Source organism: Anopheles merus, chromosome 3R (assembly GCF_017562075.2).
Source record: "Anopheles merus strain MAF chromosome 3R, AmerM5.1, whole genome shotgun sequence".
NCBI lineage: Eukaryota > Metazoa > Arthropoda > Insecta > Diptera > Culicidae > Anopheles > Anopheles merus.
Window position 1 is genome coordinate 19985086 of NC_054084.1, and position 19281 is coordinate 20004366.

The 19281-nt window shown below is 45.1% G+C and overlaps 1 protein-coding gene across 12 annotated transcripts in view; it reads left to right on the plus strand.

The window, feature by feature from the left end:
* LOC121596425 overlaps window positions 1–19281 on the plus strand; it is a 35766-nt gene that overhangs the window by 14402 nt on the left and 2083 nt on the right. For 4 of the 12 annotated variants that reach the window (XM_041921358.1, XM_041921357.1, XM_041921359.1 and 1 more), the window contains exons 3-8: window positions 7364–8310; window positions 16163–16334; window positions 16443–17980; window positions 18143–18444; window positions 18521–18991; window positions 19068–19228. In XM_041921358.1, the coding sequence (XP_041777292.1) occupies window positions 7364–8310; window positions 16163–16334; window positions 16443–17980; window positions 18143–18444; window positions 18521–18991; window positions 19068–19228 (3591 nt within the window). Of the gene's footprint in view, window positions 1–5544; window positions 5636–6406; window positions 6810–6869; window positions 6913–7072; window positions 7198–7363; window positions 8311–16162; window positions 16335–16442; window positions 17981–18142; window positions 18445–18520; window positions 18992–19067; window positions 19229–19281 lie in introns of those variants that run through there. The other 8 variants (XM_041921365.1, XM_041921367.1, XM_041921364.1 and 5 more) reach the window with 8 other exon arrangements.

Here is a 19281-nt window from a genome sequence, read left to right on the forward strand (position 1 = left end):
ATTAGAAGGCTTTAAGAAGAAAGCGAGAATCAAACACAAGAAGAAGGAGGTTCTGTTCGAAACCACGTGGTGTGTGTGTGGATTAGGCGTACAAAACCGGGAATCGAGTTTCTCGATGAGATGTTTTGTGTTTTTCTTTATTGTAACGTACTTTTGAGTCGTTGTTTGATCTTTTTCGAACCTAATTTACCATCCCGAAATGTGTTTTTGATATAAAAAACTTCGCGAAGGCAGGGTGAAACAAGCGGCCTTTTCTTTGGAGCAATAGCATCACCTTCAAACCTATTTGGGCGTCAAAGTGATGAAACTGATTTGTTGTTCATGCATCGTCACAAGCAAAAACTTCACAGATTACATTACAACCCCGTTCGTACGCCCAAAAAAGTACATCGGCGAAGCGGAAAAGGCGCTCAAAAAGCAATTCCCCCTTGTACTGGCTGGCTATAAGAGAGAAAGAAAGAAAAAGGCCAAACATCAACATTCGGGCAATTTTGCTGTGAAAAAGCATCATCAGCAGAAATTAATTTTCACTGATACAGGAGGATGGATTTGCTTCTATCCGCTCCTCACTTCGTGTACGTTTATCCACTTTTTACTACCCCACACGCACACACAAAAGGGAATTGTGATGGGAAAACGATTTCGATTCAAAATAAAAGCGAATGTTCTACTACTAATCCAACACAACACGGCTTAGCTGTTTGATGTAGTCTCACACTTTATGTTTTGCTCTACCAAAAAATGTTCAGCTTTTTTATCGTTAAAGTTTACTGCTACCTTAAAGCTATTGGCAGAAATGTTGCTTATAATTTCCCCTTCAGCTAGAGAGGCTGTAGCTCCTTTTCTACTGCTTCTTATGAATGAATCATGTTTTCTCTAGAGTAATTTCATCCCCTCCGGTTAGGTAGAAAAGTACACAAAGCTTCGTAGGATTGTCGATTTTTTACTTCACCTTGACGTTTGTTTTCACGCACTGGTTGGGTTGAAAAGAAGAAGAAAAAAAACGTTGAGCCAAAGATTTCCCATTGTAAACGGGGCGGGCACTGTCTTGTCTTGCCAGATGGAGTTCAGGAAAGTGCGTTCGTCTTGTGATTAAATTTCCTGGAAGATATAAAAAAACTTCATAATTACGGACAAAGCTCATGCGGGGGAACCAGAGCAGAACTTTTTTTTCTGTAGGTTTGTTTGTAGGTTTAAATATTTTTTTCCGGCTCTGCTATCAGAATCCCAGAATAAGGTCCCACTTGTAAACAACTTTATTTCGCGCACAGTTCGTTAAACCAATTTCAAGGAATGTGGTGCCGCTCTGAATATTATTCCACTACCACCACCAACGCGTTTTGCACGAGCTTTTTTATGCTGCTATACTCATGTTTGGCATTTCCCAGCACTGGAGCACATCTTTATCCTCTCGTTTTAGGAAAATCATGAAAAACCAACCCCTGCATCACAATGGCCATGACACGCGTGTACGACGCTCATGTTACGCTTGTGCTGCTGCTGCTGCTGCTGCTGCAATAAGAGAGTCGCGCAAAGTGACGCAAAACGTTATAGCGCGTTTGGGGTGGGAGTGGAACAGAATAAAAGAAACTTTTCTTGCACGAAATGATAGAGTTGGTGTGCCGGCGACAAGCATCAGCAAATGCGTTTCAAAGTTTGACCGGTAAAGTGGGGAATCGTGTCAACTAGCAGGAGAGACAAACATCGAGATAAAAAGCAGACCGAATGTATAGCTACAACACTCTAGCCTCATACAGCTCATTATTGATCGACTTTTTTTTCCACCGACCGGTGGAACCGTACCAGAGGAGATAAGACAATTATCGTTATCATCAATAAATATATTATCGAATTACCATACCCTATCACACACACAGTGCTTGCGGAAGACGCGTGTCCAAACCAAACAAACGCGCAAACCGCTGCGCTATGCTATGATGTGTGTTTGCATGGATGGTGGGGATATGATTGATAACCTACTGTGCGATATTATTGTTGGCTGTGCGATATGTGAACGCTTGCTCCATATCATGTGCGTACATGTCCCGTTAACGATAATCGATCGATGCTGCACTCTTCTTCGGGTCCCTGTGAGACCTATCGCTATGGCTTTTATAGCTTAAGCTGCAAACGGGTTGTTTTGTACCGTACCTGCTTCCTGTTGGCACAGTTTTCGGTTGCCCTTTTGAACGTCTCGTGGGAAGATTGATGCCTTCAGAAGGGGTCGATCACACTATTTATAGTTTGATGGGTTAATTATAGTAATTGTTACGTACAGTGATGAGAGGGCATGTCTGCTCGGTTTCTGTTTGATTTTGGTTGCAACAGGTGGCATCTGCTTGAAGCTGAATGCACTGAAGCTGATTGTTTTTTATTAAGAGTAATAAAGTCATTCCTCGACCTACCAGTTGTACTCAAATCTTGCGTGGATCGTCTTCAAGTAAATGTGCACTAAATGATGACACCTTCTTGACATTGAATTTCTTCACTCTGAGCGCAGCGATCGCCCATTTCCATCTTAATGTCCCCTGGACTTCTGTCAGATATATTTCGGAAGTGATATTTTTAGTATCATGCTTAAATACTTCATAGGAACAAACAGCTATGTGGTTTTAGCATCGTTAATCACTGGGTGACACATGGCGAGATTGCTCGCTGGTCTTCTGAATTGACTCCTGTAACTGACTCGTCATGTGTTTGAGCTATTAGCTCCGTCTTCTGCCATATCTGAGAACACATCCTGTAGCAGCTGTCGAAGAAATGACATTAGTGGCCGAATTAATGATAATGATGATTCATTCAGATGTAATGAACTAGTCCCAGGTATTGAGTATTGCTGTCAAATGAAGTTCAATCATTCTGTTAATAATTATTAATAACCGATTCGCACAGAAGGTGTTGTTCCTTGTAATTGCCGACAGAGGGCGACGCGGTAAATGCTTAGTGTGGACAACGTCCAATACTGATCGGGCCGAAAGTGAAAAGCAAGTTCACTTTTTCGCCATAGCCCGAGATAAGAGACGCATTTTTTATTCAAACTCAAAGGCAGCTTAAAAACGCTTGTTTTTATTAATTACTGCGGGCGAAAGAAAGAGTGCTGTTGATAACGTGTCAACACAAACTATTGTTGGAAATAAAAATCTAATTAAAAATATAGGAAATACGTTTCATAGTTAAACTATTTTAGTCAAAGGCATTATTATTATACCTAAACATCGAACCGAACAACCGTAATTGCCAAAGATGCGTCCTAATTGGTTGAATTATATGTAAGGTTGCCAATCAATAGTCAATTTACCAATGTTTATAACTATTTGGTTACTTCGCTATAATCATTCTATAAATGTGTTCGTATTCCAGCCTTGCTGTTAATTTAATCACAATGTTAACATAATGTCATAATCACATGCATATCACGTACAATTGCAACATTCGGCTTCAAATCCATATGTCTACGCTTAATCTACTTTGATAAACGCTGGATGTGTGGTTCATTATTTGCTCGGGACAATTCTGTGAAATAATTATTAATTAGAAATAATTGGAAACGTAGCGGAAATGCAAAAAACTTCTGCCAAACACTGTTAACACAACTCTTCGCTGGCACACTTTACATCGTCGGCACATGATGCTTTTAATTGCTTGTATGTGAAACCTTCCAGGAACAGAGAATCTAAAACAAGTTGCTCGATTTTCCGGAATGCATCGATATGAATGTTTTGGAAAAAAAACGCCTCACCAACAGATGTAACTATGAGCGCAATCGCTATTTCATCCCACACGTTCTAGTGAGCCTAACCACTATACGCCAGGCTTTTCTATTCAGCAGAGCACACACCGTAACGGAATTGATTGATATGGATATAAACGAGAAAAAAATGGATAAAAATCGCTGCAAACTCTTTTGTCTGTCAAGCTCTCGTGGTTCTAGGAACAAAAAGTGTACGTTGCGCTAGAAACGAGTACTGCAATAGTGCAATGGTAAAGCTTTTTTAATCACCTCACGGATGGGCATCACCATAGTCCCATCTGTCCATTGGGTCCATTCATTCTTCATCGAACCATCTCGAGGTGTTGATGGACGCAAAAACGAATAAACCGGAGCATGGTGGCATGATGTATCTTTTTTCGCCATGGTTCCCATGTGCCACTACCCACCATAGGACTGTCATGGGTCAAATTTGTTTCGCAACACACTGCGAGGACACGCTGTGGTGGCACCTCATTTATTTACATCACGCCAACCAACCGGAGGCACGTCAGCCTCCTGGGAGCGTTAGCGAAAAATTAGGCACAAAAAGAAGGATACACGCCCAGGTGCGGGCGCGAGCGCTCGCTCTGGATTTAAATCCCAAATTACAAACTTATTTTTCATGCGAAATGAAACCGCAAGGACATTAAGAAGCACTGTCCTGGGCCACGCGCACAGCACACGATGAGTTGAGGTCATTATTAGGTAAAAAAAAACATCATTTATAGCGAAAGACGGGGTCAAAATTCTTTAAAAGGAGGGTCAATAATTGCAGTTTTCAAAAATTGTAAGAAAAATAATACTTCATTACAGGTCAATTCCTGTCCAATTGTGACTCATTCCGAGTAGAGTTGGGCATCTCAAATTTAAATAAATCTTCAGAGTAGTATTGGAAAAAAATGAAGTTTTCGATAGTAGGTCTGGAATCAGTTTCCGGTATCGATTCCGGAATCGCCTCCGGAATTGGCTCCGAAATCGACTCCGGAATGGACTGCAGAACTGGATCCGGAATTAGAATCGGAGTTGGTTTATAAGGATAGGCGGTTTTTAGCTTCTGATAAGAAGTTTCAGAAGATCTTATTTATTGTACTTATCCGGCGCTACAACCGCTTTCAATGCAATAATCAGTTATCAATTTAGTCATCGTTAATTATACGAGACTCAATTCTGAGATTCAATATTTGGCTTATATACCTAAAACTTGTTTAGAATTTGGCTTGTGTTTTAAGGCTAATGTGTGATAGTGTTTTTTGAACTTTATTACAGTATGACTTCTGGTCCTAATCTGATATGGATAAGAATTTTAAGATATGGCGTAAGCAAATTCGCGAGTTGTCGAGATAGTCGCGTAAGAGCAATTAATTAGAAGTAGATATAGTAGTTCTGTTTAGCTCTAAATCCCTGACGAATTTAAATATGTCTAAAAGAGTCTTATAAAATATATGAAAACTAAAGGACATCTGTTTGCTCGAATCAAGAGACGTTACTGCTCCGTCCTCCTCTAACGACAGCCGACGAATTCAGACAAAATTCACCCGAATCGCATAAATGGATACCAAAGTTCCACGAAAGAATTTATCATTATTTCCTTCGATTGCACCAGAGGTTCGCTGGAAACGCTGATGGTATGTTACAGTTGTTGGCACCTTCTCTTCCCTACCTTTTCACTACCTTACACCCAATAGTCATTTTGTGGGTTTTTGACATCGAAAAAAATAACCCACATTGACACTTTGACACCTCAACCCTGTGCTTGCGCTTCGATGTGTGATGTAAATGATTCCAAAGGTGGTAAAGCATGCCGTGGTGCGGTCGCCATGTGTATTAAATTTCGACGAACGGACAACGAAAACGTGGTTAGTGCTCTTTTTCCTTTCTTTGCGTGTAAGTTCACCTTTTTCCACCGAAACCCCCATTCTTTTTGCTGAGGTGGGTGAGGTTGTGAGGTTAGAAATCTTATACGAACATTACCCCCTTGTCCCTCTACCTAATAACTGAACGTCCACACGGCATCTCCTATCTGCGTCAGTTGTTGTTGGGTGGTTTGGGTGGTACCCAAGCCTGATGTACCCAAGCCTTCTTACTCTGTTTGCTAGCGCAACAAAAGGAATAAGCGAACGGAAGGTGATGGGCTTGGTATGCCCAAAAGAGCGGGTTGTGAGACGAGAAGCATAACGCTAATTGATATTTCCATCAAACATCCTACAGCTCCTCCATCTCGGAATGGGGAAAAATCATCCTTTTAGTGCCCTGCCTCACATTATTACTTCCTGTCGAGAGGAAAGGTTCGTTTGTTGTACGCTCAAACAATGGGCGCATCTTTTGTCCGCTCTTTGTTGTTTTCCGAAGGTGGTTTTCCGCTTCACGCCAACACCTTTCCGTATGGAAAGGACTCTCATTACCCACCGGGACGCCACGCAAATGGCTAATCTAATGCAATGAGTTTCTAATCAGAGGACGTAGGTCGTAGCAACTTTGTGAACAAAAACAGCAAGAATGGCAAACAGTGGTCAGCTTCCCGTCATTAGCGTGATGGCTGCCGAGAAATGTGCTTTCTAGCAACGCTTTTCCAACGCCAACTGAAACGAGCATATTGCGCTAACCTTTCCACATTCACAGGTGTTAATGAAGGTTAAGGAGGCAGCCTGCTGTGTAGAGTTTCCATCATCTTTACCAGTGCCATTACCACGTCTCCTCGGGAGAAAAGTTCTCTTCTCTTGTCTCGGGTCACATTCTCATTAGCACATCATAGCGCAGTTGTTCCCCCATTTAATGCTTTTCACAGTAACTACACTAGCACGTATAAGAAAACTAGCTAGCGACTGGGCGGGAAGAAGTTGCCCCGTGTAACGATAAAGGTACACTCTAATTGATGAGAAAGCTTACCGCTCCATCAACTGCTGCGTCTGCTGCTGCTAGGTGATCGGATTTCAGTCTACTGTGAAAATTGAAGAAAAAAGTCCAATCTAACTGCGTGAAAACTGAAACACACGCAAATGATATGAAAATAGACCCGATCCACCGCCGCTAGTCGTTGCTTGGGCTCACTTTGTTAAAGGTTAATTGCTTGTTTAGGTGTATTTATCGCACTTGTGCGTAAAGTGTAATTAATTCTTAGCGCACTCTGTTTCCCTCCCTCCCTTCGGCACATTCTGGACCTGGTGAGTTTCTACGGTTTCCAATGATGAAATAATTCATAAGTGGGGGAGAAAAGCCTTAAAATGTTTGTAATTAAAAGACCCCTCACCCTCATTCGATGTGTTTGTAGCCGCACGTGGCCTAAGTAAACAGATATTTGTGTTTGTGCGTTCTCTTTAACAGGATACGCGTTCGATTTTTGGAGCATTTTATTTGCAAAAGAACTCCTCGTTACCCTTAACTAGGGCAGATCAATAAGCAAAGGCGTGTAAGTGCTCGTTCATGCAGCATTAACTGCCGTTTAATGGGTACGTGTGTATATAAAGCGAAAAAACGAACCGTCCGAATCGGTTACTAATTTAAGCTTCTTTCCGTAGAATTTGGGTGTTGTTTAATGTTTAATTTAAATGCCATTTCTACCTGTTCCTGTCAAGACCGTTTCATTCATGTACCTCTTTCTGATCTATTTTTCAGCAGCAGCAGCAGCATCACCATCGACCGGGTTTTACTTCTCCGTCTCGAAACTCCGTGTTACGCTGCCCATCTCGAAGGAGTCGTACATCATCCTACGCAACGAACCGATCGTCAACTTGCGGCTGCTGTCCGTGACGGGTAGCGAACTGCAACGAACCGCAAATGCCATCGACCAACCTGATGTGACCGGTTACAGTTACGCCATCGAGAGCCCGCCCGACACCGACTACCTGAAGGTGGACCCGCACACGGGCGGACTGTGGCTAACGTCCCAAATCTACACCCTGTCGAACGTCACCGAGTTTGTCATCGTGGCGGTCAACGCGAGCGGTGGTGGTGGTTCACCCTTCGCCCATGGCGTTGTACCAGCCGCTCGACTAACGCTTACGATTGAGCCAGTGCCGGTGGCGGAGGATACACTCGACCGCTTCTGTGAGCATCATCCCGAGCGGGCATGCTTCTGGGACACGGCCCAGTACCGGGTGGCTGAGAATGGACCGCCGGGGTGGACGATCGGTGCCGTTGGTCCGTCGTTCTATCGGCGGCTTTGTCCACAGCATCGTCCCCGGTACGAGTTACTGTCCGAGGCGATTGCTGGCAGCAGCAGCAGCAGCAGCAATGGTAGCAGTAGCAGCAGCGAGTATTTGCTGCTAGACCCGCAAGATGGAACACTGCAAACGAAGGTTTCGTACGATCACGACACACACGCACCGGGACCGACTGTGCAGACGGGTGTGCGGTGCACGCTGCAACAGGTAGCTGCGGATGGTGGGTCCATTTTGGCTGCCGCATCGCAAACGGTTGACCGAACGATCACGGTGAATGTGCTGGATCGGAACGATAATTTGCCCCAGCTGGAGGTGGCGAATGGGACGGATGAGTTAAACCACGCCGACACCAGAGACGACACCTATCAGGTCTATATCGATGATCCACATGTTCAACTGGTAAGTTGTTGGTAAAGTTGATAACATATTTAGTTGTTTTCTTTAATTTTTAGCTCTATCCAATCAATGCACGTCAAATATAATAATTAAAATGTTGAATCGAATACTATCAGCAACGAATGATACTATGGATATTTTTGGATCCAAATAAGGGAAACATTACGCTCAATGCTGAGTTTGAAGTTTCAAGTGCAAACATAAAATCGATTTGTCCAGATGCAATCTTCCTTTCTATCATGACGGCGCCGGTTCACATGATGCTAATCTCTACTCAGATACTTTTTTTTACTGCTTCGTGGTTTTTTTTACAATCTCTCACATTAACGAAGCTAAATGCACTGGCTGTGCAATCTGGCACTGGAACTGTCGTTGTCCATTTGCGTAATTGAATCGTATTACCTGAAGATGCGGTATATTATCCCATTGGAGCAACGGATTGGCCCCGTAGAATGAAGCGATCCTGAAGTTTATTATATTTGCTCGGACAACAACGGTCAATTTCTCATTCTCGTGCCTATACTTTGCTTAATAGCTGTAGCTCTATAAAACCAATTTCTTTATAATCACAATCCTGTTAGGGGAAGCTTTAATACACGACGCCGGATCTGCCACTACTCTCCCTTAAGCGCGGCTGTTAAGTTTATAAGTAAAACTAAATTAGAAGGATGACACCACTGTGCCATAGGCCCACGGGGTAGAAAGCGTGTAAAAGACCGCCATGGACCGCCTCGGCGGCAGGCTAACGTAATTAAGAATGTATCGAATTCTTGTCATTCTCGGATAGTAGATAGTAGCGCAGGGGACGACTCCATCATCGCCGACGGCCGACGGCATGACGAGGGATCATAAACTTAGGGTGCGAGCGGCTCCTAAAAAACAAAGCCCCCGTACGAGTAAGCGCTGGCGAGTAATGAGCGATGCTCCCTTCTAACCACCCCGGTTTAGCGATGACGGTACGGAACGGAACGAAACACACCACTACAGCACAACAACTCCCCTGCTGTGTGTTGTGGCGGCTGTCGGCCGTGTGTATACAATTAGCTGCGTTTGAGTTGACCCCAAAAAGGATGCGCCTCGCGAACGCCGTGTCCTAAGCGCGAGGCCCAAAGCAATCGAAACCAGTCCGGAGGGTGTAGAAAAAAAAGGAAAGATCGGATTGTTTTCCATCGCCGTCGTCGCTGGAGGTGATTAGCGCCCCGAGGGTGATGAAAATTTAATGACTTTATCAAACAAATAAGTGATGGAAGGATGGATGTCAATGGGTGCCGGCGATGGCATCCTGGTGCGGAAACTGAAGAAAACTGGAGTTTAATGACTGGTGGTCCCGCGACTCTATCTGCTTGTGCCCGTTGTGAGAGAGTGTGTGTGTGAGTGGTGTGGAGCATTTTACGACGGTGTAAGCGGTCAAAGGTGGGAGGGAGAGACATTGGATTACTCGTTTGCGGTCGCCATCCGATGCCTGATGCTGATGCCGCAAAGTGACATCGGTTGTATAAACAGAGACACGTAGAAAATGGCACATAAAGGGATAAAAAGCGCGCCTTTACTTACTTAAGCCACAAAGATGGCTACGTCGATGGCAGTGCTGCTGATAGATACGATATAGCAGGACAAGAGATACACCGCAAAGTACATAGCACGGCAGTCAATGTATAACTTCTGTTGAATAATATTTTTGTTTGTCAATGTGCACCATTATTATTATTATTACTCATTGGTCAAAAAACTCACCAAAATTAAAATTAATTGAGCATATACATTAAATATGTAATGCCAATCTGCCCAAATTGTACAAAGAAAATCTTATTCTTTTGCCATTAATTGAATCTTCTCATAAATTGATAAAAGCTCTCGTAACTGGGAAATATCATTGAGCCCATTCTAAGCTCTAATAGTCAATCAACAGCATTACAAAAGCGTCGCCAACCAACCTGTGCCACTCGAGTACACGATTCGGTAAGAATTTCACGCGATACGCCTCACAGTTTAATGCTGCCATTTTAAGACCATTTTCCGATTCGCTACCTTCGTGGGCTGCCGTTGGAAACTCAATACAATTTTTAAAAATACCTTATAAAATATTCCCATTCCTCCCTGGTTTTGCTTGTTGTTCGTGCTCTCCGTGACTTGACTGGTACGGACTGGTTTCCACGAAAATGTCGCCACTTTCAACACACGCTTACGCGCTGGTGGTGAGAGCGCGGTATGAGATACCTATGCGCCCGCCTCCGCCAAAAACTCTATGGAGATTGAATTTCATGCGACGGTGCGGTGGTGGCATGCCGCGTTTGACAATTGTGTTGACAAATGATACGGCGAGCGATCGCAGGACGACGACGACGCTGCCGGTTTCATGTCGGAAAGGGTTTGGTTCGTGTTCGCTTCAGGGGAATCCCTCTCGACTGTTCCCGTAGCGGCCGAGCGGAGGGGCCGATGTTACCAAGAACCGTTTCCCCGTATTGCTTGTATCAATATTAGCTTTAAAAATTGCTTGCAACCAAAGAAGCGTAACCAAAATCAGGGGAGGAGGAGGAGACCATCCAAATTGACCATTTGAATCGTTTTACATGGCTCAGGAAGCATGAAAGGCATCAATCGTTCTCGATAGAAGAATGTGATGTGGGAAGAATTTCCTTTAAAATGGCCCCGGGTTATGGGGAAACGGGAATGTTAAGATACAGAGCATCAACAAGAAAGCTTGGTGCTGCAGTTCAAGGCTTTGCTTAAAGTCACGAAATTGAATAGCCGGTCCTTCTACGATCCTGTAGCGTGTGGTGCACGAAGTATTTCGTTGAGCCCTACTGAGTATTTTGAATAACGCTTCTGACCATTCTGATACAATCTCTTCAAAATATTCAATTCGACAAGCATTAAAGCCTATTTGTCCTAAAGATTTCACAACGTGCGTGTGTGTTTGTGTGTATATATACATTGGTCACATGTGCGCCTCTTTAGGCTTGGGTGAAATTACCCTGACTTTGACCGTGAACCTTCTGAAAAAGAAACTAATCACTCATCCTTCAACAACAGGCCCAGTCCAAGCCGGCTGTCGGTCATCATCACCGCCCATCACCATCATCATCATCCGTCAAAGAACGTCCACATACTCGCACGAGCTCAACAGGGATGTTCATTTGCGTCGAGATTTATCCATTTCACGGAGTAGGAGTTGGTCGGTCGGTCGTGTGGCAAAAGTACTACCATGACACCCCAGTCAGCTGAAACCCACTCAAGTGGCCACAAGTTACAGGGATACTTGTGGCGTAGCCGTAGCAGGCAGTATGACGAAAACAATCACCGGAACACCCGGAGCAACACCTACTGCCGTTGCTAATGTTGATGATGGTCGGTCGGTAGGTGGGTGGGTGGATGGATTTTATGACCACCACAGCACTACTACTGGGGTGAGGCAGCAGCACACAGGTCCATCCATCGTCCTTGTTCCCCCCGTGTGCCAGACAGCATTGCGTTTTTTTTCGGCGCTCATGTGTGTGTGCTTGTGTCTATTTACCCATCACGCTGATTAATGCAAGCTAATCACGCAACGCGCAAAGCAAAGATAGCAGCAGCAATCGGAAAAAGAACCTTCGAAAAGAGCCGAGATAGTGCTTGTTGGGACATTTGGATTAACAAACTAACCGGCAATAACCTCCACTGAGGACCTCCCTCTTAAAGATATAGGGAGGGAGCGTGTACGGTTTGTTACTCTTGGCTGGCCAACAGACAGACACATACGGAGAGGTAGGGACAAGCATACTCATACTGCTGCTTGCACGGGATCGACCATACACAAATCCTTTCGTGCAGTATTCCAGACCGGGGCAGTATTAGATTAATTCCCAAGAAGTTGACCATTCGGGGACACTCCCGGCACACTGTAAGCCTTGCACTAAGTTCGATGACTTTAAGCATTTGAGACGGAGTCAGTCCTTTCAGACAATGCTTTCCATACGGTGAGCTTTTAAAAGGACATCTTTTAATGTGTGCGCAATATAACTTACCATACTTGACCATTCATGTCGCTCCCGCCTGTCTGTGGCAGTAAACCCACACACCGGAAGCAAGCGGTGGTGGACTAGGGTATAGTGTGGTATGCTTTCCGTCGGAAGAATAACCGTCGTGCTGCTCAATTCCGCCCATTATAGGTTCCCGCCGCCACGTTCCAATAGACGCGCGACCATCGCCCCATCGCCCCATGTGCGCTTTTTGGATTTTGAGCAAATGAATTTGCATATTTCCTGCGTCTGTGGCGGCTCAAACAGACACAGACATGCCACGATCGTTTCATATAAGAGAATTGGAGTGATTCAGGGACGTAAACGTCCAAATTGGAAGGGAAAGAAGAAATCGTTTGCCCTGTGTGTTGTTTTGGTACAAACAGCAAGAACAAAGAACTCATAAAAACTAACATCTTCGATGTGTGTGTGGTGTGTGTGTTCTGTTTCCTTCCTGCCTCCTTCCCCCTGCCCGGGAAAAGTCGCGAAAGATGCGAAAGGATCATTGTTGTCAGCAAGGGTTATAAAGTGAGCTCATTTGTTATACACGACCTTTTTATGTGCGATTTGTTTGCCGCGAGCATTGGTCGGTGGTCCCCCTGGATTCTCCCCCTTCGATGTTGTCAACCGCAATGAAACTGAGACGTTGTGCAGCTCACTCACTTAACCAACCCGCATCAAGAGGAAGATGGTTTGCATCTAAACCGAAATATTCCTAAGAAAGAGTGTTGTCGGCTGGAGAGGCAGACGGGGTTTCCACAACAATCTAATCCTGCGGGAAATCTACTTCAGTAAAAACTGTGCTCACAAAGCATTCGATTGTGGTTAACGTAGGCGGTAGGAGGTTGTGAAATTCAGTTGTTAATGGATTTATTGGAGAAAAGCATCATCCTGTGGAATGAGAATAGTCTTATTAATTCAAGTGAAATAGATTTAAAAGATTTGGTGAATGTTTCACACTCGACGGACTGTATTTCTACTGAACCCGACATAACTGAATCATCCGGGGAAGGATCTGAAGATATCATCTTAATTGGAATTTCGACCTTTTTTCCATCAAAAATACTTAAAATCACTCATCAAAAATAAATATTTGTAGTATTGACTCGAGCAGTAGAAAGTGAAAAAAAAAACAAATTTATGTTAAAGATCATAATAAATTCTTGTAAAATCAGATTACTATGCATCATTCCAGTACCCCATCATGTATATTTTAAGGTTTTCTATTATAATTGTTTATAAAAGTACTAAAACCAGTGCTGCAAAATGTCACTGTCAATGTCATAAAAAATCTGATTGAACAAAATCCACGTCAGCGTCACGTACGCTATTGTGATAATCAGAGGTGATACTCAAAACGATTGGTGTGAGCAATGCATGCTTCGTGACATTTTTGCGACCAACGCTTGGCCAGTCACTATGTCATGCCTTTTTTATTGTGGATCTTCTTATTCTTCTTTGGCACAACAACCGCTGTCGGTCAAGACCTGCCTGTCCCACTAGTAGGCTCAGCTTTCAGTGACTTATTTATTATCATAGCAGGATAGTCAGTCCTAGTTATGGGGGCACGTTCCATTCGGAACCCATAACGCATAACCCATGAACCCATAACGAGCATGTTGTTAAGTCGTATGAGTTGACGATTATACCACCAGACTGGTCGAACTTCACTGTGATCAGTTCTGCAAAATGTCACTGACATAGTCAAGACAAATTCCGACTGAAACAACATAATGTCAGCGTCCCGGGATCTACTTTGATGATCAGAGATGAGACTCAAACAGTGACCATCACATGCTTGGTTACATTGTGTGAAACCAACTCTTGGTTAATCACTTGGCCGCGGCATTTTCAGTCGGTGATCATCCCGATAGTCATGGGAGATATGCGGTGCGTGCGAGTGGTCCCAAGAAACAAAATGAGCATGGATTCTCGCTCTGTTTGACTCGACTGACCATGAAACCAGACAAAGCGAGAAAGCAACCACACGCCAAGTATATTCCAAGAATGTTGTAATTATCATCGACAGAAAATGTCATGAGTGACCAAGAGTTGAGTGCTAAAAAAATGTCACCAAGCATTGGTGATTGATCCACCAACTGTTTCAGTCTCACCTCTGATCATCTCAGCTGTGTACGTGAGCTGATTTGAGCTTCATTTCAATCATGAGTGTTAAGGAGTGAAACAGTGGCATTTGGCAGCACGGTTCACAGCCAGAAAAATAATTATGCTTGTGCCGGCATTAAGCTTAGCTTATGAGTCAGTATCAGCATCAATTGAGTATCGGCATTGAGTATCGGCATCAAGCTACCACGGATGTGTTCATTGCTTTCGTTGGTGAATATCTCGTGATGCTCATGACATCTGATGCGTTTGACAGAAGTTACCATGGCTCAAAAAATGAATTCGGATTGCCCTTTGTAGATTCTGTACCTAGAGGAATTTTACTGTAAGAGAGCTAAAAACGTAAACTAAATCCCATTTTCAATTAATTGCAAGGTTGAACAAAAACAGACAAGCTTTGAACGTGTTAGCAAGTGTTTAAGTTTATCAAAGAGCAAAAAATTAAACAAATTCCATTTCAGATTCCCTGCACGTTATTACACTAGGGACAAGAATTCAAAAGTCATAAAGCTCGCTGGAATCGATTTTGAAAGCTGAATTCCAATTCCATCTACCAAATCTAAGCACCATAATTATTTGTTTCCCCCGGTACAATAAGATATTTTATATTTAAATAATTAATAAAAAAAATATTTGTTTAAGTTTCGTTTCAGTCTACTAAATAAGAAGTATTTTGAATTGTTCGGATACTGTTGAAAACATTCTTTTGAGCATAAAACTGCTGCAAAAATGGAGCATCCTCGAGAAGCCGAGCTCCCTTCGTTCTCCCTCATTCAAATTTTACTCATATGAAAAGGAGAGATCCATTGCAATATGTTTTAAAAAGCTTTCCATTGCATTACTTATCACAAAAGAATGTGATCAGTCACGTTAAAAGCACCCGCACATGTGAGCAAATTTGCCAATAAAATGTCTCACAATAAACGCGTGAACAAAACATACGAGGAATAAGCTGTTGCTAAAAAGACGATGAGGAGAAAAGGCGAAAAAAGCTCCTGCGTGTTCCAATTGACATTGTCATGATGTAAGCGTTAGCAAAAATTAATTTATTTCCCGCGGGACGACACCATCACCACCACCGTTTGCACCTTCCACCGATGATGTGGCATATTGTTGTTATTCGATTTCGATGGAAGAAGTCTCTGCTGCGCGAGGCAGAAGGTTTGGTGATGCTTCATTTTATACAAACTCATGCATCAATCATTAAATGGAATGGGTTTTTTTTGTTTGTTTGAATGTATTTATCTATTATTCCGCTTATCAGAATCGCACAATTTAACACATCTCATCAACAGACGCACACTGGTAATTGCATGTGGGAAATTTGGTCCCAACGCGTGAAATGCCATCAAATTGAACCGAATACGATGAATATCCAATTTTTGATCCACCGCCGCCATAGAGTGCAGAGTTTCTATTTTGACGGTAATAAATTCATTTGAAAAGTTTCACTAGAAGGTTAAAAAAACGCATTTTAATTATCGGAAAACATTGTACTTACTTACGTTCTGTAGTTTCCACTGCAAAAAAGGGAACAAATAGAAATTGGCGTTCGTGGAATTGTTGAATGGTCGAGTCTATGTCCCGGCGGACCCAAACATGCCCAATGTTCAAAGTGTACCTTGCCCGATACCACGCATCCGTAGATAAAATAGCAATTAAATGAACATTTCCCAGAACACGGACCTTGTTTTAATAACATCACTCTCACTGTTTCACTCTTTCACCCGCAGGGCGATAGTGTTGGCTACTTCCGGATCGTATTCACCGACGACGACTCCATCCCGGTCAACACCCGCGTCCACTACAAACTGCACGGCGACGTGATGGACCTGTTCCATCCGGACTGTGCGATGTACGAAAATGAGCACAACGGAGGCTTGAAGCAGACCGTCTTTGGATGCAGTAAGTGAAACCGTCTACTATCTCTCTCACACTCACAAATCCCCACTCCATGTACTCTAATACACACGCCTCGTCTCGCCTGCTTTGCTATGGTATTTTCATTCACAGAGCTAATTTTCGCTCGTTCCGGAATTCTGCGAAAAACTCCCTACTGTGTCACGCTGCAGGCGGTGGATCAAACGGTAGAGTATTCTCCGTACCACTACGAGGCATCCGCCACCACCCGGGGCACGGCAGCGAATGCGTCCATCTGTCTGACGACCAACCTGAATCGCATCCACGAGTACGACCTGCCACAGCCAGCAGCGCTGACGAGCAGCGGGAACGTCCACCAGGCAGCAGCAGCACCAGCGCCTCCTTCCTTTTACGCTGAAGGTAGTGGCTTCCGTGCCGAAGCACCGAAGCAGGGTAGAAGCGGCCGGGGTGGTGGTAAGAGCAAAAAGGAAGCAGCGAACCCGGCCAGGATTGTCTACCCGAAGGAAGCGATAGTGTACGACACGTCGCGCAAGTTTGCTCGCATCACGGAACCGAACGCGCTCGCACAGCTGATCCAGGAGAACAGTGCCGACCTAAACTTCCGGCTCGTGAGCAATCCACTCAACGCGTTCGGCATCACGAAGATTGCGGGCATAATCTATCTGAAGAACGAGACCGCCTTCCAGAACAAGCCGGAAAGCCGGCACGAGCTAACGGTGGCATGGAAAAATTACACCGTCAGCATACTGGTTCGGTTGCGCAAAAACCCGGACGGTGTGCACTGTGCAGCGGTGCCGCTCGGACCAGACTCGGCGGAAGATTTCTGTGCCGCCCATCCGAACCGTACCAGCTGTGAGGGTGCGTGCGGACTGGGCAGTCTCAAGGGCCCGTGCGAGTATCGCTCGCAGACGGATCTGCCCGGCCTGTGGACCGAAGACTATCCGACCTGCTCGTCCGGGCTGTCCCACTGTCCGGACGGGGTGTGCGATCCGCTGGAGGAGATGGGCCACCGGGAGAAGATTCACATCTGTCCGCAGGATTGTGTGTACAAGCAGGACATCGTGGGGCTGCACCATTCGGACAAGGCGCGTGGCATTCAGACCGCATCGGGGCACTGCAGCTGCCGTGCGTCGGGGCACTGTAGCTGCATCGACACGTTGCGCATACCGGCATCGTTTAAGCGAAGCAAAACGACAACATCCAGCTCAACTACAACGACCACTACTACCTCCACCACGACAACGCCATCGTACGTTGAGGGCGCATCGACGGGAGGTGGCGGTGATGTGGAAGTGTTTTCTGTTGGTGCGAAAAATGGCACCGAAAACGAGGCCGGGACACGACACCGCGATCGGTCGGAGGATGCACCACCGGCCGCGGTACGGGATGGCAGCCTGTATGAGCCGGGGCTGATCAGTGGACCGCACGCATCGATCTATCTGATCGCGATCGTGCTGATACCGATGGTGGTGGCCGTGATGATCGTGCTGTACTGCTTCAGTCGGAAGTTGACGGCGAAAAACAAGCTGCTGGATGGGAGCAGCGGTGCAAACGGTACGATCGGTGGCATGAACAGCATCAGCATGAACCTGGTCAGCAACGATACGGAGATTTTCAACGTGGAACTGCCGCTGACGACACGCATCAATGAGATCAACTTTAAAATCGATGTAAGTGGCGCTTTATTTTTGGGTGCTTTTCTTATGAACTGGAAGGCTTTTGTAGGTAATGGAGAGCAACGGGTTCAAAAATGCTTACCAAAATGTGAAAAAGATCAGGTGCCTCCATCACAATTTTATGGATTGATTTTCATTTTAATTTCATCTTTACAGTACGACTCAAAGTGGGAATTTCCCCGCACGAATCTAATACTCGACGCTACGCTCGGCGAGGGCGAGTTTGGCAAGGTGCTGAAGGGGTTTGCCACCGATCTGCCCGAAAAACCGGGCATCACGACCGTGGCGGTGAAGATGCTGAAAACGGGCGCCAATTCGGTCGAACTGCTCGCATTACTGTCCGAGTATCAGCTGCTGCAGGAGGTGAACCATCCCAATGTGATCCGGCTGCTCGGCGCGTGCACCAAAGGGGATACGCCACTGCTAATCATTGAGTACTGTCAGTATGGATCGTTGAAGTAAGTGTTGATCGTGCATTTTTTGGTGGAACTGGAGCGTAACTTTGATTTAATGCTCATGTTTCTCCCCCCACAGAAACTACCTTCGCCTTAGCCGCAAGCTGGAGGTGCTGAATGCGGACTACGAGAACGCGGTCGAACCGATCACGGTCAAGGACATCCTATCGTTCGCCTGGCAGATCAGCAAAGGGATGGCCTACCTGACCGACATCAAGCTGGTGCACCGGGATCTGGCCGCCCGCAACGTGCTGCTGGCCGAGGGTAAGGTGTGCAAGATTTCCGACTTCGGTCTGACGCGCGACGTGTACGAGGACGATGCGTATCTGAAGAAGAGCAAGGACCGGGTGCCGGTCAAGTGGATGGCACCGGAATCGCTGGCCGATCACATCTACACGACCAAGAGCGACGTGTGGGCGTTCGGGGTGCTGTGCTGGGAGCTGATCACGCTCGGGGCGTCGCCCTACCCGGGCATACCGCCCCAGAATCTGTACAACCTACTGAAGCAGGGCTACCGGATGGAGTGTCCGAAGAACTGTTCCGAAGAAATGTAAGTGGCAGCAAAGGGAGGAAAAATAGCTTTTGAGATGGTTTTGATGTTCTAAATTTTCCTCTTTATTTAACAGTTACGGCATCGTGCGTTTGTGTTGGGCCGATGATCCTAAGCAGCGCCCCAGCTTCAAGCATTTGGCCGGTCAGTTTGAGCTGCTGCTGGGGCGCAGTGCAAAGTATCTCGATATGGAGCAAAACTCCATCTCCAATCCGGTCTATTGCGTTAACGTCGATGGTAAGTTTGACGTTTTCGTCTTAAAAATTAGCAAATTTCAAACGACCTTTGTC